General features: G+C 40.0%; 1 protein-coding gene across 1 annotated transcript in view; it reads right to left on the bottom strand.

Annotated features, from left to right (window-relative positions):
• Window positions 1-4,774: 4,774 nt before the first annotated feature.
• The window catches only part of b3glcta (beta 3-glucosyltransferase a), a 41,959-nt gene continuing 28,699 nt past the window's right edge, over window positions 4,775-18,034 (bottom strand). Inside the window, exons 10-15 of the mRNA XM_031573252.2 lie at window positions 14,982-15,051; window positions 13,584-13,697; window positions 9,569-9,668; window positions 9,333-9,452; window positions 8,842-8,986; window positions 4,775-7,030 (exon numbers count right to left, since the gene is read on the bottom strand). Of these exons, the coding sequence (XP_031429112.1) occupies window positions 6,863-7,030; window positions 8,842-8,986; window positions 9,333-9,452; window positions 9,569-9,668; window positions 13,584-13,697; window positions 14,982-15,051 (717 nt within the window). The 3' untranslated portion in view covers window positions 4,775-6,862. The remainder of the gene's footprint in view (window positions 7,031-8,841; window positions 8,987-9,332; window positions 9,453-9,568; window positions 9,669-13,583; window positions 13,698-14,981; window positions 15,052-18,034) is intronic.

Here is an 18,034-nt window from a genome sequence, read left to right as displayed (position 1 = left end):
TGTCACGGATGTGCCTGTGCCATCTAAGGGGCTGAACACACCGAGATGCGTTACTACAGGCGCATACGCTTCGAAAACGCCTTGGCAAAGCGCGCCGGGCAAAACAGCCTGGTGCGACTGTGAAGCGGGGCTGCGTGCGCAACCAAATCAAATCGCGACGCTGAAAAAAAATTGAGTTATATACTCATCGTAATTAGATACCGCTAATATCATTCCCACTGTATTCTCGAAATGCATAAAACGTCCTCCTCTTATTTTTTCCTTAATGTGGCCCTAATACTCCGTGGTAGTTTACTTCCTGGATTTCGGGGCTACCAAGAAAAAAATATTTTGTGGAAAATGCTCTGGTGTGCAGCATTTCTTCTTACTACAATATGTAAATGTTTCATTAAATGTTTAAATAATTTACTGCTTACTGAACATTTCATTCAAGTCGGACAAATTAGACTACCTCTTCAGTCTTTCAAGGGCTTTAACCTTTTAAAACAAATATTGTATTTATGTGTTTTAAAAGCATGTCAGGATATAGGCCTATGTCAACTTCGAGGATATCCAAGATAGATTAATTGCATTAACCCATAACACAGGTTTGCTCCTGCTACCTTGGTAATACAGAAATATGTAGGCATAATGCACCACTCTTCCAAGAAAGGGAATGTGTTATAATGTATGTGGAATCATTTGTAGCAGATAGATAAATCCGACTCGGCCACTGATGGCTTGTCATTGACGCATTCAAAAGTTCCCTGTCAAAGATGAATATGTTGCATCCCCTATATCCAAAATCCATGCTCCTGGGAAACAGGTGCTCCTGGCAAACGCACTGGTTCGAGCCTGCAACGTCGACTAGGCTACTTTGGCTACATAAACATACACGTACAGACTTGGCAAGAAACGTCCAAGTTTAACAAGCTAATGTTAGAAGGCTTAATATCTCATTGGCTAAATCATGTAATGTTGCAAACCAATGGGGACAAAATGTCGTGTTCGTGAGTGTGTGGTTTATTCTAAGACTGATTAACACATTGGTCTATCGTCCGTTGAAAGGCATACGTCTTTTATTTGCTTCGATTGTTTGCGTTACTTTTGTGTGATTTGTGTTTGTGTTATTGTTAAAATATGAAGAGATTTACATTTACTATAATAATATGTGAATAGGTTTTTAGTCTTTATTTCTACCTTTAAGATCTCTTGAAGACCCAACTCTTCAGAGAGCACCTCCCTTCCTAACTTGCACTAGTACTTAACTTGCACTTACAGCAGTTACATTCCTGCACTTCTTTTTTTCTATTTCTTATGTAAAGTAGTATTTATTGTTACACTAGGTCTATATTGCTCGTAGCTTGACTGTTCTCTCCCTTGTACGTCGCTTTGGACAAAAGCTCTGCTAAATGACTAAATTATGTAAATGTAATTGATTTATTCTATCGGTTTGTTTGGAATGTGATTTAATTGTATATGCAGATGCTTTGTATTAACGTTCATCACTTCAACTATGTACCAACCATACACAGCAACAGTCCTCCCATTTATCATGTTGGTAAAAATAAGAGATCGAAGCCTATCTATAAGTGTCTTAAAGTGGCAATACACCATTAATCAATCGTCAAACAGCATCAAGTTGGCAACATTTATTTTGAACTGAACACAAAGCATTTCCGCTTAGGTCACGCGAATGGCCAGCAGCGTCCCTCCAGCATACAATCATTTTTTTTGTTTGTTTGTTTTTTTCGTAATATGATTGGCTTGAATGTGCATATGACTATGTTACCTTGTGTGTTTTAGGCAAGCATTTTAAAATTCTATATTTTGGGCATTACCCCACATTCGAATATAATCCATATGCCTAATAGATGTAAAAAATATCATCATATAAAGTTGCTCACTACTTGAGTACTCTTACTCAAGTAATTATTTTGATTGGTACTTTTACTTCTACTTGAGTGACTATTATTAAAAAGTAACAATACTTTTACTTGAGTACAGCTTTTGCTTACTATCAGTCCAGTGTTGCAAAACTTCTGAGATATAATGATTTGAAAAGAGAGTGCATCTAAAATGACACACATTCTCCTTTTTCCATAAATGCAAATCTAAAACATACTATAAATATGACTTGTGAATATTTGAGGAAGTGGATATTTCTTTAGACACATTTTCTGTCAGAGCAAAACACTTCATTTTACTTGGTCTGATCACATATCACACTTGGTCTGATCATCATATTTGGTGTAGCCATACAAGAGCTCCTCGTGAGTATTCATTAAGAATTTGAAGAAAAACTTTTCTAGTAGCTTATCCATTGCGTGTATGGAGCAGAATCCTTTTAATAATGACGCCACTGAAATTGCACAGAGCAGAGCTGACCTCTTTGGACTAAATGTTGTGAAGACAAGGCAGCTATATCTTTTGCAATTGATTACTTTGGACAGTTTAGAGGATGAATCCTATACTTCTCATATTATAATTCGTAAACAAGACATTCAGTATCCATATGAAGTACAACTTTAAAACAATTTTCAGTCCCTCAATAGTTTACGTAGGTCACAACAGAGAAAATGAGACATAATATACCCCTTCTTGAGACAGTACCTTGGGGTCTTGCTGAAATTCTCAAGCCGTGGGTGGACGTACTGTGGTGGGGGGTGGTATCATTGTAATTAGTTTGGCTTGTGACGTTCGAAGCCGAGCCAAATCTGAATGGCTTGCTGACATGTTTTTTTTACCTAAGCAGTCCAAAACAAACTGACTGGGTTGTCTTATTGCAGCGTGCCAAAGACTCAATTGTAGCACTGAAGCACATAATATGTCCCCTCTTATTTATTTCTATACCTTAAAATAAATTGTCCAAACATTATCCATTTGAAATATTTTTTTTATGTTATTAATATGGTTGTTCTTTATCTATGTGCATATTTCATTACAATTGGATGACAGGAAGTATCGGTTGCTATGCATTGATTTCAATGTTATCGATTGATTTTCTCCAAACTTGATATTCTGTTAAGATGATACTGTACACAGTTTCAGCAGACAAGAGAAAGTCACTGGAGCACACCGACGGATAGGGCCTTTATTGTAAATAATCGTTTCCATGTCAGTTGAACCTTAAACATTTTCGCCAATATCTCTGGATTGGCTGCACATAATTGGACAAATAACCCATTATTTTAAAGATAATGAACTGTATTTAGAAAAGCAACTAACTGGACTGATTTTTGTCATGTCATGTCCCATTTTTCATTTAATTTCTCAGATACACAATACACTGAGGAACTTGAAGTTGTCTTTCTCAGATACACAAAACACTGAGGAACTTGAAGTTGTCTTCCGACATCAGCCAGCAATCTCCAATCCCACACTTTGCCCCATTGGCCAGTACTGTTTGTACGTGCCTGGCATCCACTTTTCTGCCCCTTTCGCACAAAAGAAATTCTACTGTCCCTGCCATTACCTGGCAAACTCATCCATTCTCAAGCAAACAAGCAAAAGATTTGAAAACCTGATTACTGTATGTCTCCACATGTAGCAACCCTGTGTCCAGCTAGTTTTATACCCCGACAGAATATGTTTTAACACCCATATGAGTCAACACCCACACACAACTTGCAGATTCCGTCTTCATCCTTTCATCTTTCATCTGCATCTTTTGTCTTCACGCACCCATTGACTGAGGTTCTGTGGAGTTGGGAGGACATCATAAGTGGCTCCCTCAATGAATTGAATGAGGTTAGCGTCCATAGCCCAAAGTTCTCTCCAGCTGATCTTCCTCCTCTCAGCACCATGCCCGTTCATCCATTGACGTTGCTTAACTTGAGAAGCTGCTGCTGCATGTCTTCTTTCTCCTTCTTGCTCACGAACAAAGCTAGTTACCATCTGGCTCCTCTCCAGCAATGTAGCCTTACTGAGGGGGCCCTTTGACTGATTTTGTAATAATCTGCCAGATTTTGTAATACACAGCATGAACGCAATATGTAAGAAATCTCCCGGCAATTTGTAATAAATTATTACATATTGCCGTGGTTATTACAAAGGAGTACACTTGTTTATGATGAAATGTAATACTACAGTGCATTCAATTCAATTGTATTTTATTTATAAAGTGCCAAAACAATAACAGATAGGTGGAGTAGTAGTCGGAGAATGATCAATCAGGAAACAGGCTGTTACGACTGGTGGGTGTTGTGCAGGACTCAATTGCACGACTCAGCACAGGGGTAGATTTAAAGGGTGAAACGTTTTACTAGCCGGGTTCGGTACACAGGTAGGAAGTCCAACAATTGCAAACAAAACCAAACAGGGAATAGGCAGGAGAATAGTTGTAGGGCAGGCAGAGGTCAGAAGCACGAGTAATCACTTTAACAAGGAGGAAGCGCTAAACGCTAGGAACAGCGGGAAAAACAAGGAACATACCATATAACAACAATTTACGAAGACGCAACGAGAAACAAGAAAACAAGCACTATATATACACACAGGCAACAGATAACGAGGGACAGGTGAGAACAATCAAGGCGGGGCAGACAAAGACACAGGTGGACTAAACAAGGGGAATTAACAGGACACAGGTGAAACCAATGATACACACAAACCGGGAGATTGGGAACAGGTGAGGGGTGGAGACACGGACAACAACAAGAGGGCACATGGCATAGACAAACAAACATAGGGAAAGCACATGGCGGGAACAGGGAAGCACGAGGACTAGACATGGGAACAAACATGTGACCACACAAGGGAGACAAACACAGAAATTAAACACGGACAGAACACAGACCTTACACAGGCTTTATTCTTGCAATGATGCGCATCAAGGGAGAGAGGAAGGTTTCACTCAGAAGATTCACCCATGTTTCTACATTAACATTGTCGAAGTTTAAGTATCATAAACAGAAGAATGGGTGTCAACCAATAATCCCCAACCCTATATGAATATGTATCAGGCAGCTGCTCTGATACGGGAACTGCCAGAATGTTTGTTCACGGGGGAAGTTGTTAATAAGAGGATCCATTAGAGGAAATTATGTATTAATTTATTGTATAAAAAAATGCAGGGAAATGTATTACATATTGCGTTCAGGCTGTTTCTTACAAAATGCAGGTGTTATTACATTACATTTTGTCAAGTTATTACATAATACATTGTTTCAGGGGCCATATGCAATGTATATGTAATTTTAGTGTAAAACATTAAAAACATTTACCAAAAATGTTACTAAGACAACAGAATATAAAGATATTACATTTTTGACAATGTCAAAAATGCAAATGTACTGTATGGCCAAGATATATATTAAAGTTAACCAGCTAACCAGCTGCTTGCGGCCTGTCTTGTGTCTTTGTAGCTCAAGATGCAATAATGAGTCACTGTAGTGAAAACAGCAAGAAAATGTAACCTGTAGCAGGTTAACATTAACAGTTACCCGGTGAGCTAAAAGCTTGAGTGCCTAAAGGAAGATCCATGGAGGTCTATTTGCCTTAGCTAAGTTAATGATGTAGACATTAATGGTCACCTATCTTTCAATCATGAATATTTTCATGCTACCTGTAGCCTCCACAATCTTGGCTAAACCTTTTGGTTAGCCCAGCAAGGGAGAGGAGATAGGGGTGAACTAACCTGGCCTCAATTATTTTGTATGAAGTGTGAAATAATTTAGCTTGCTAGTGGAAAGATAGCCAGTCCTGTGGATTGCACCTTTCAGCTCTGCTGAATCATTCGTGGCTTATGTTTAAAGAAAACGTTTTTGTCTTTCATTAGATAGGATAGTGAAAGTTTTGACAGGAAATGAGCTGGAGAGAAGAGGTAGAGAGTGGGATCGGGAAATGACCGCTGGTCGGATTCGGACCTGTGTCCCCGTGGGCGTACAAACCCGTACATGGTCGGGGCTGCTGCTTGCGCCACAGTGCCCCCCCCCCCAAGGGACTAATTTTTGGTACAATTCTTTATGTTTAGCTTCCTCTTCATTTAAGTACCATATAGTCAAAGCCATGACTGAAAAAGAACACTTATGAGGTACACTCCATGACATAATGAAGGATACATTGTCTTTTAAAGACAGGGCGTTTTGGTGTTTGATGGTCAACTATCTAGTGGCCATGTTTAATTGTCAGATGATTGCTCTTATTGCTGCTCTTTGGCTTGCTCAATCCTATGTCCCAACCTGATTGGCTATCTTAAAAATCAGCCACACTTGATCTAATCAGTGCCTACTTTAAAACACTTCATCACTGGGCCTGATGAGGGCCAATATGCTGACACGCATTGATTTATTAAAAAAAAACGAATTCTACAAGTGTTGCAGGATTCCCAATGTCTCTTACATGTACGGTGAAGTATGAAATCAGCATTTCTGCAACTGTATTAAGTCTTTCTACAGTATATTACGCAGGAGGTGGGAGGTGCTTTTGTCACCCCAAAGGGTCAAACACCAATGGCTGTAGATAGAACTACAGGATTAAAAAAAATTAAGAATAGCATTTTTATTAAAAAATAGTACATAACACAGCATTGTGGGGCAGTGGACATGTAAAAATATCCTCTTAATCGTTTGAATATAAATATAAATAAGGTCTCAAGGAGACCTTTTCACACTGGCAGTGATGACTTTTACATGCAACTCAAACACTTCAATCATATCGAAAGGTCACAGAAGTTCATTGTTATGAACTGTGGCTTGCCATCTCTAGAAGTACATATGTGCATGATCCATATTGTAGAAAACATTTACATCAGTGATCAGATCAGATTATTTATATGACCATGTCTTACATTCACGTCTAACATTGCACAAACATGAACCTGTAAACAAGTGCACAAATGAGCGCCCGCACACACACAAACACACCCGCACACGCACAAATACTATAACTCTTCCTTAATATCCTTTTGTGGTGTTTCGGAGGTGGGGTCCATCCCATCATCCTTGAGCCACTTCTGGAAGACTGATATGGGGTCAATGTTCCAGTGTTTATGGAAAGATACTGGAACCTGATGAGCTAGAAATTCTCTTGAGTAATCCTCCGGTCGTGCCTGTAGAGAAATATCTCTGAAGATGACTGAGCCAACAGTGTGGACATACAGTGCCCTCCACAATTATTGGCACCCCTAGTGAATATGAGCAAAACAGGCTATAAAAAAATATGTCTTTGCTGTTTATCCTCTTGGTCTTTCACTCAAAATATTCACAAAAATCTTACCTTTTCATTGAAGCAAAATTATTGAAAGAAAAAAAAACTGTTGACATTAAATAAATATTTTTCCCCAAAACATGTGTGCCACAATTATTGGCACCCCTAGAAAAATCTTATAATTAAAATCTAACTGAAGTATATTTCCAGTCATGTTTTACATTTTTAAGTTCACCTGTTTGATAAGGAACTCTTAAGAGGTCAACCATGACTTCCTGTTCCACTGGCGAACAAATATGAGGTGACACAGGCCAAATTCCATTAGTCATTCATCACTATGGGAAAGACCCAAGAACACAGTGACAATGTGCGACGGAAAGTTGTGGAGCTGCACAAATCAAGAAATGGATACAAGTAAATCTCTAAAGAGTTGAAAATACCCATTTCCACTATCATGGAAATAATTAAGTAGTTTAAAGCGACAGGAGATGTTAAGAATCAGCCTGGAAGAGGACCTATCTGTAAATTGACCCCACGCACCGTGAGGAGGATGGTTCGACTGGCAAAAGAATCTCCAAGGATCACAGCTGGAGAATTGCAGAGGTAAATTGAGTCTTGGGTTCAGAAAGTCTCCAGAACTACCATCAGACGCCACCTCCATCACCACAAATTGTTTTGGAGGGTTGCCAGAAAAAAGCCTCTGCTGTCAATCAACAACAAACTAAAGAGCCTACAGTTTGCCAAATGTAAGTCAGACTTTCAATGGGACCGAGTTATATGGTCAGATGAGACCAAAATAAAGCTTTTTGGCAACAAACATCAAAGGTGGGTTTGGCGTAGACAGAAAGATAGCCATACAGAAGAGACCCCCATACCCAATGTGAAGTATGGTGGCGGATCTTTGATGTTGTGGGGCTGTTTTTCTTCCAAAGGCCCTCGACATCTTGTTAGGAGACATGGTATCATGAACTCCATCAAATACCAGCAGATATTAAATGAAAACCTAACAGCCCCCTCTAGGAAGCTTAAAATGGGCCGTGGTTGGACCTTCCAGCAGGACAATGATCCGAAGCACACCTCAAAATCAACACAAAAATTGTTCACCGACCACGGAATAAAGGTTTTGCCATGGCCATCACAGTCCCCCGACCTAAACCCCATAGAAAATCTGTCGGAAGAGCTGAAGCCGAGTATACAAGCGTTGACCTAAGAATCTGAAGGATCTGGAGAGATACTGTATGTAGGAATGGTCTCAGATCCCGTGCCATGTGTTCACCAACCTCATCACACATTATAGGAGAAGACTCAGAGCTATTATCTTGGCAAAGGGAGGCTGCACAAAAAATTTAATTAAGGGGTGCCAATAATTGTGGCACACATGTTATGGGGAAAAATATTTATTTAATGTCAACAGTTTTTTTTTCTTTCAATAGTTTTACTTCAATGAAAAGGCAAGATTTTTGTGAATATTTTGAGTGAAAGACCAAGAGGATAAACAGCAAAGACATATTTTTTTATAGCCTGTTTTGCTCATATTCACTAGGGGTGCCAATAATTGTGGAGGGCACTGTACATAATAAGATATGACCATACTTTATAGTTTTAATGCTAAAAGTACTAGAAAGTCAGTATTGAAGCCCACATTTGTCCGATGCTTTTCCCTGCAGTGTATATTTGCATGGAAGTAGGGTCAAGGTGTGTGTGTGTTGCTACCTGGTGAAAGAGGGGACTGTGTGTGACAGGAAGCTTGAGTGCGTTGAGACACATTCCCAGCACCATGTCGTCAGGGGCATCGTTACTGTAGCACTTACAGCCACTGGCCAACAGCCGCACAACCGTCTCTCTGCTGAAGACCATCCTTAAAAGCAACCAGACCCAGCTCAAAACACAACCTGCCTCCATATTTAAGGCAGACCATCTACTATACAAAGATCAAAGCTAAGAATCTGTCTGCATCACTTTTTTTGTACTGATGGTGATAAGGCTGCATACCATTCATTATTTATTATAACAACTACCAAGCTATTATAATTGAATTTTCAACAAAGCTCAAAAAATATTCTTCCTTCATAGGGCTACAAAAGGCAAAATGAACTCTAATCTTTGTGCAAACAGCATGGCTATGATCAGGTTCCTTGATCTAAGAAACAGATTAAATGACACCTATTAAAAGGAGACCAGCAGCATGTGAGGCTTCCACTCACCCCCCTCCCCCGGTGATGTAACTGTAGCCGCCCTGACTGAGTCCGTAGCCGTAACGTTCCCCCAAGCACAACGGCTCACTAGGGTCATAGCATGACAGCAGCGCCTGCAGTCTGGGGAGGCTGCGAGGATCAGTAACACACACAGACACAGACATTTACAAGTTATTCATGACATGTATCCAAACATATTATAATAGTCCATGCAAGAAATAAACAAATAAATGAATAAATTATACCTGATAAGAGTGTCATCATCTACAATTAAGAGCCAGTTGGTCTTTGGCACAGCACCACTTGCAAATCTCTTGAGGATGGCAAAGGTTTTTCCACAATGCCCTATGATAAATTAATAACCAAAACATTGTATATGAAGTTCCACATTGCAGAACTGGAGAATTTTCACTGTGGAACTTCAAATGGATTATTACTATACAGTACCTTGCATATGGGCACATTGCCTGAGTGCCCCATGTCAGGAGGATTTCAGTTCAAATGAATGGAGAGTGGAAGAGGAACGAGTAAAGATATTACAAAGAAGGACAGGGCCCTCACACGTTAGTGACATGGGAGAACGAGGGTGAGGGAGGCAGTTAACCTGAGGCGGTTAACCAATGTGTGGAGTGGAGTGAGTACTAGACGTGGTGGATGCGCACTGGGGAACAGGCCGACTGTGAGCTTCTCTGTCACACGTGAGCCTGTCTTTGGGAGACCCCAGGAACTCCTCAGAATGTGACGTGTAAAAGAGTAACAGATCAATAGTTTTAGGGGACCGTCAAGTGGACCTATATCTGCTGTCCCCAGGGAGCTAAGTGTGTCCTGAGAGTAATTCAGTGAGGAAAGCTACTCAGACAGGCACATGCACTACACAAAGGGTCAAGTGTGGTGGTGACTGCCTGACGAATACATTGTCTGGGCATGCCTTCACAGCGGTGAGGATTAAAGAAAAAGGGGGCAGGCTGGTCAAAGGGGGTTAGATTACCGTAGAGAAGCAATGGTCAAATACAAATAACTAATTCCTTTCCTTTTATGGCCCAAAATTATTTGTAGTTTAAGTAGTTATCAACACAACAAATGGCCAAAAAGTTATCACTATACAAAAAAGGAATGTAGTTGAAATACCAGTAAGCCCATACAAAATGTAGTTAAACTACTATGTAGCCCACTGGTCTCAAACACTGCCAATGACATTAATGATCTGTCTCAGTGCCTCTCTCTCTACCCCATATTAGTCTGTGGCAAGGCACCACTGGATCACACCACTGAATACAAACAGGGGGGATGGGGCGGTGTTTTGAAACTTTTAAATGTATTATTGTCTATAACAACTGCTTTTATTGTGTATTATTATTATTATTATTATTATTATTATTAGGATTCCTCCGTCAGGAGGAAACCTATTGTTATTGTAGGCTTTCTTATTATTATGTTTGTACCATGGGAGTCAATGGCAGCCCCTAGAACCGTATGGTAACTTTTTCTGAAATTTGGCACACTCATTAAGGACAGTCCCTTCTTTACTCACACCAAGTTTCATGTCTCCCACTAGACCACACTAGCGCCACCAACGGGTCAAAGTTGGACTTTTGTTAACACTGTAACTTTTGAACCGTTTGACCGATTTTCAAATATGAGGTACCATTGGATTCCGTGGATCAAGACGAATTCGACGTTCAATGGCGCCAATTTTCGGTTATATAGATTGTCCTATATTTCCGGTTTTATCAAAAACCTTTGAAAGCTTACTCCTCCTACAATTTTGGTCAAATCTTCTTCAAAATCACTAGAGATGATCTTCAGACCAAGCCTCACAAAAGATATTCATATAATTTTGATCCTCACAACCGTTTGTCCGGTACAGCCACTCAAATTCAGCAGAAAAGCAGCCAAACAGAAAGTGAAGTCATATCTCAGCAAATCTTTCAGATATCAACACCAAACGTGGTATGCACGTGGAAGACACTACAACATGTTCCCATGTGCAAAGGCAACTTCATATATTCAAAAATAATTGATATAAAGCAAATTGCAAATCGCGAATTGCTAGCATGATTCCCAATGTAATGTCTCACTCTCTGCTCCTTTAGTCCTGTGCACCAATGCTACTTCAGGCAACAGATTGGTACACTGGGTAGAGAAGTTGTCTAGTAATCAGAAGGTTGCTAGTTCAATTCTCCTTGGAAGTGTCATTGAGCAAGACTCTTCTTTCCACTATTCTTTCCTTCTTTCCTTCTTCCACTCTTCTTTCCTTCTTTTACTCTTCTTTCCAAAATTGTGAAGAATATACATTTTCCCCTGGTTTCGCAATCTTTGGAGGAATCCGCATCGCTGCTTGCAGCTATATTTATAATTATTATTATTATTATTACATAGTTGTGTTTACAGTGATATATTGGGGGTGTGAAGTCATGATTTCCACCCCTGCATAATAGCATTGCACAGTTGCTAATTTGTTGGGTGCACATTAATGCTGCAAATCTCCCGTTCCAACACATCCTCCAAATAGCAGTAAGGAATTTCAGTAAAAAAACTAGCTACCTACTCAAAAGGCATGCAAAACCTTACAAACACCAGCACAGCTACATAATAAAACTAGTAGCACTTATAAAAGGCTTGATAGCATGCTAACTCGTGTCTATTCGCGATAGAGTGCTGTGAAAACTTTTTTTACATTTTCATGGGGTAGTCTGCCCAAACCTTCACATGACTGTATACCATAAAAATGTAATAATTAATTATAATTGATAATGATACCAGTACTAGTTGCATATAAGAACATGCATTTTGCATACTTCCTCTTTAAGGTCCTCTGTTGAATTGAGACCACTTGAGTACAGAGAACATATTTTTTACTTTGTGAAACTAGTGCTAGGTGCTATGTGCTTTCTAATGCGGTGCTTTATTCTGCTGGAAGTAGCCATGAGAAGATGGATAGACTGTGAACAGAAAGGCATGCGCATGGTCAGAAATCCAGGTAGGCGATGATATGACATTTAAGTGATGCTATGATATGCTGTTTAATATGTTCACAATTTTCTGTAAATAAAGATTCTGTGTGCCAAATTCTGATCTCAGCATCTCCATGTCGCAGCAGAAGTTGAGATGTGTCAATCCAAGCAATGATTTTCCAATCTTCTACTATTCAGTCTACTGTAGCCTCAGTTGTTCTCAGCTAACCCTCGTGGTCTTCTGTGGCTGGATCCTTTGATGGGTTGTGATCAGACATGCTCTTCTGTATACACTGGTAACATATGATCTTGTGTTACTATCACCTTCCTGTCTTCCACTCACTTTATTGTTTTTAGTTTTCGCCTCATTCTTTGCAAACTCAGGCCAAATCAATTCTGGACTTTAATTCAACATAAATATAGTAACAGAACATGAATAGGGGTTGTACATTAAAGCTCACTAACATCGCCGAGTTGCAGTTCTTCTGTTCGGAGGAATGGGCCTGCTATTGATTTTAGGTTTTTTATGGGCCTTTAGTTTTCTATGCCCCTTTGTGACCATTTACTCCTCAACCTAATTAGCCAGATAGGCTAGCTATTGCTATTTAGGTGTTTACATTCCATTGATGGTCATCTAATTCAGCTATGACTTTCCCAAGCATACTGGGTCTCCAGTATTTTGCTCTCTCTTGACCAGTGCTTAAAAACGTTTTCCTTCTCTATTCTGTATCTCATGGTCAAGTGCGACTACCCCCACCTACTGGTTCAGTGTATTATATACACTCAGTTGTACACATACATACATCACATACACATGTGCACTCAACCCACGTTTGGACCAGGTTGAAATGCGCGTCATGCGCATTGAGCACGGACCTGACTGTTCCATGGATGATCAACAATCTAGCAGCAATGTCATTTTACAATTCTATTCATATCATACCTTTTTGTATAAAATTTACATATTTATTTCTTCATCCTGAATGTGACGTGTAAAAGAGTAACAGATCAATAGTTTTGGGGGACCGTCAAGTGGACCTATACCTGCTGTCCGCAGGGAGCTGAGTGTGTCCTGAGAGTAATTCAGTGAGGAAAGCTACTCAGACAGGCACATGCACTACACAAAAGGTCAAGTGTGGTGCTGGCTGCCTGACGAATACATTGTCTGGGCATGCCTAGGATGGAAGGAATAATATACAATATGTCAAACTCAAAATTAGTCAAATTAGTCAAAATGAGTATTCTAAAAACAAGACCCTCTTATGAAGATGATCTGTTTGATAGATGCAGGATAGAGTGTGCCTACCTCTGTTTGTGTTGGGAACTCCCAGGTTGATGGTTGGTATGGAGGGGTCTGCATGGTCACTGTAATACTCCAGCAGGGACGCCTGCTTCTCCCAGGTCTTCTTCACCACAGGCACTGCAGCAGCAGAACCCAGGGCAGAGTTACTGAGGAGTTTCATTTTCAGTCACAGGCCTCAAACTACTACATGACTGCACATCAACTTAGATTTATTACCAGAACCAGGACTGTGCTTGAGGAGCCGCTACTGCATGTTTACTTTCCTCTTCTTGCTCCCAAACAAAGCTAGTTATCATCTGCCTCCTCTACAGCAATGTAGCCTTACCCCATGCTTTCCAACTGTCACCTAACCCAAACCCTGCTCTTCCACCCTGTATCTGCCCAATGATATCCCAAACCCTGCTATTCCACTCTGTATCTGCCCAATGATGTCCCTATGCTGTAATGCACCTTGTGCATGCTGAACTGCTTCTCGGGGATTCCACTTCCTCCCTGTGTTCACCGTTGGAGTAGTGTTCTTGACTGCTGGATCCTTTGACAGTGTCAAAGTCATCTCCAGGCTGATCTTAGCACATTTCAACTCTTCCACCAAGCTGGTCATTGGTAACTCCAAACTTCCTTTTCCATACAAACTACAGTACTTAAACAATGTGTCACCCCAAGCCATTTCCTTATTCACGACTTTCTCAAATGTATCCACATCTGAAATAGCAACTACATACACAGTCAAAGGCTACCTTAAGCGTGGCGAAACGGCAAGCACCCCAATTTCAGTTTATCAGGCAAGAAGGTCTTTTCAATAGTACAGATTTCCTCAACAGTGAATTCCTTAAGCTCTGAAACCTGTCCTCTGTCACTCAATGTGGAACTGTACCACCTGCCTAAACTCTTCACAGGTTTTACAATAGAAAGAATCACCTCACCATCAAATAAAAAACCTCTTCCACCAGTTTTATTTCGAAAAATATACTTTGCATTCGATAGTTATGTAACTTAGTGTATGATTCCTGCTTTATGAAACATTGAAGCGTTATTGTAAGGTTCAAATACAGTATTATCATTTGCGTTATCGCAACTGTTTCAGCTCAATGGCATAGAAGAAATGAGGGCTGTGCTAAATCATCATAACTGAATGCTCTCCACACCTTGGCTCTGCTCACCTATTCCTTTGACCAAAGAGCAACACAAGCTCTCCTCAGGAGCTGCTTTACAGAGACATGTTCGAGCCTCCTGAGAGGACAGCTGCTTTACAGAGACAAGTTTGAGCCTCCTGAAGGGAGAGATGCTTTACAGAGACACGTTTGAGCCTCCTGAAGGGAGAGATGCTTTACAGAGACATGTTTGAGCCTCCTGAGGGGAGAGGACTCTCAGTGGGCACTTTACGGCAGTGTGATGACTCACCCCGCTCTGTATGGAATTTTCTGCATGTTTTCACAGCAACAAATATGTCCTCCTTCTTCACAGGCTCCCCCTAAGATGAAGGAGAGACAGGGTTTGAGGGCACACCTGCACACTGTCAATAGCCATCTGCAGTGAGTGGATTACAGAGGTGAGGGTGGTGTGAGGATGTTATGGCAAGGAACAATTTTCAGGCCAAGGACAGCGACCGTGCAACTCAAATCAATTAGGCAGTTCTTCTTTTTTTACAGAGGTTATAGCTGGACTCGCGGGAGCTGAGGTGTATACATTTGGTAATTAGGTAAAGTATATGATTACCCTGGTTACATGTGTATGATGTACACACCAGCGAGGGGCTAGTGTGATGCTGAAGTAATAACAGTTTTGTGAGAGTGGCGGAGGTGGGAGTGGTGGAACAGGGCAAGTTGTGGTTTGGGTGGTGGAGGGGCAAGGCAGTGCCACAGGTGCTGGTGCTGTGGTGGAGTTTTGGTGGTGGTGGTGATTGCAATCCCACACATGAGCAGGTGGTGGCATAGATTCGGATGATGGTGTGCTGTTGGTTAGTGAGGGTGGTGGCATTGGTTTGGTGGTGTAAGTATGACACTAGATTTGTTTCTTAATAATTAATAATAAGGTATAAAACAGTTAGTTCCCTAACCCTAGGTTGAATCATTTAAAGTTTTCTGATTGGACAAGAGGCATTCCATGACAGTGGATTTCCTTTACCAACTCCTCTTGGACTCTTCACCACCGCTAATCACTCGGCATTTCATATATTCAAAGCCTGAAATTTTACATCAACATTCCATTAATTCTTTAAAAGCGTAAGAGCAAAATGGCAGTATTTGCTACTCAGCAACGCTTGACGCCAGATGCTCCAGTTGGAACTATTTTGGGCAGTGAGAGAATACATAAACCAAATGAAGATAAATGAAATAAATTGCAATCTGCTAGTTGGTAGTAGAACTAGAACCTTTTGGCAGCAGTTGGTAATAGGGCATGAATAAGAGCAGTGTGTCACTAGTGTTCAGGATCTATGGAGAGAAAAATTAAATATTATTTGTAAATACACGTACCATGATCCACAAATGTACTATGATATGTACAAATATACTGTATATGTTTGTGGTCTGTAATTGTTACTTGCAGTGTTAATTTCGTTGACGAAAACTATGACGAAAAATATTCGTTAACGACCTTTTTCCCGGGACTAAGACGAGACTAAGACGTGACGAAAACGGATCTTTATAAATAAAAACTATGACTAAATCTATTTTAACTTTCGTTGACGAGACGAGACGAGACGAAAATGTTGGTGGTTGACTAAGTCACAATTGTTTTTTTTTCTAAACTTGTATGCACATCATTGGTTGAATGTTGCCCGGTCCTGTATCTATCCCTCCTCCACTCCCTGAGATGCCCCGACATGCAAGTGACGCCCTAACAGACGTTATGATGGCTGAAGTTCAAGCACTCGGTACTGGAAGAAAAATAAGAATAGATATCTGGACAGTCTTTAATTATAACTTGACAGAAAATAAAACACAATGCACCGCAATAACCGGAGAGAAACCTTGTGGCTTCAAAATAGGTGGGAGGAACACAACAAGAGTCACCTGAAAGCGCACAAGACAACCCTGCCATTTATGCCAAGGTAAATGAGCTAGTAACTGTCAATGATAATTAGCTAATGTTAACTAGTTATTAGAATATATTTGCCAACGTTAAGTTAACTTCAAAAGGGCAGTCGAGTGTATATGTTGTGTCAGCTTGTACAACTAGCTAGTCATTTTCGATTGAAACCTCCCGTTTGGCTAGGCAAATGAGTTCCAAAACCTTTAGCTAGCTAACGTTAGCTAACTATGAGGTAGCATAGCTAAGTTATACTAGCTATCGATTGCTAGCTAAGTTATACTAGCTATCGATAACTAGCTAGTAAACGCATTGCAGAATGGACTATAGGACAGGCCACGCATGACATTAATCAAGAAAAAATAAATGAATACGTGATTGGTTTACATATCCTTGTCTATTTATGCAATTGTTATTATCATTGGCATTACTTTCAACTCTCAAACTATCTGTCTAGATAAATATGTTGGTTATCAGATTGCACAGCAATTCATATGGAGGATATGTGGTTGATTTAACTAAGGCCAGGTAGGCATAGTAGTTGTATTGTGTTATCACATCATTTGAATCTTCAAAATCTAGACTTGATATTCTCTTATATTTTAATGATAATACTGTTAATTAAGTATTGCCTTAAAATTATTATTTACGTTGAATTCATTGGAATTCAGCTGTAGGCATATACCAGGAGATCTGTATTTTAGAGACTAATTGCATCCACAGTTTAAGTACTGCAAGCTTGACTATTATGCAGTTGTAGACACAACACAAGGGGTCCCCGGGCCTGAGAAGGGAAGTAAAGGAGTTTAATGTGGCTATAAGATGGACTTTTAAATGTGACTAAAACTAGACTAAAATGTAATGAGACTTCGTCGACTAAAACTAGACTAAAATGTTCTGAGTTTTCGTCGACGAAAACTAGACTAAAACTAAGGAGGATAAAAATGACTAAAAGTGACTAAAACTAATATGCATTTTCGTCTTAAGACTAAGACTAAATCTAAAATAGCTGCCAAAATTAACACTGGTTACTTGTAAATCTGTAATTCTACATGTGAAATGCTGAATTGGCATTTGTGGATTCACTTATTTAATCATCTGGCACTTATTTAATCATCTGGCACAGCTAACACTGTAGTCTTCACTGAAGACTTGCTAGTGTTAGCTGAAATGGAGATAGCTAACTACCTGAGGCTTTGATCGTAAAGGTAAACAATATTGATTATCTTTTCTTCGTAGGGACTGATGCTCATAACATTAATGACCCTCCTAACTTCTATATGTCTCGTGCTGAAGATGAACTGTTTTCATTCATGCCTACACTTCAGCCAGAACCTATGATGCTTGGGTAGGTTAGTTAACTGAACCTATGATGCTCAGGTAGGTTAGTTAACTGAACCTATGATCCTATGATGCTTGGGTAG

Source organism: Clupea harengus, chromosome 9 (genome assembly GCF_900700415.2).
Source record: "Clupea harengus chromosome 9, Ch_v2.0.2, whole genome shotgun sequence".
Lineage (NCBI taxonomy): Eukaryota > Metazoa > Chordata > Actinopteri > Clupeiformes > Clupeidae > Clupea > Clupea harengus.
Note: the sequence above shows the minus strand (reverse complement) of the source record. Positions and strands in the feature narration are given on the sequence as shown.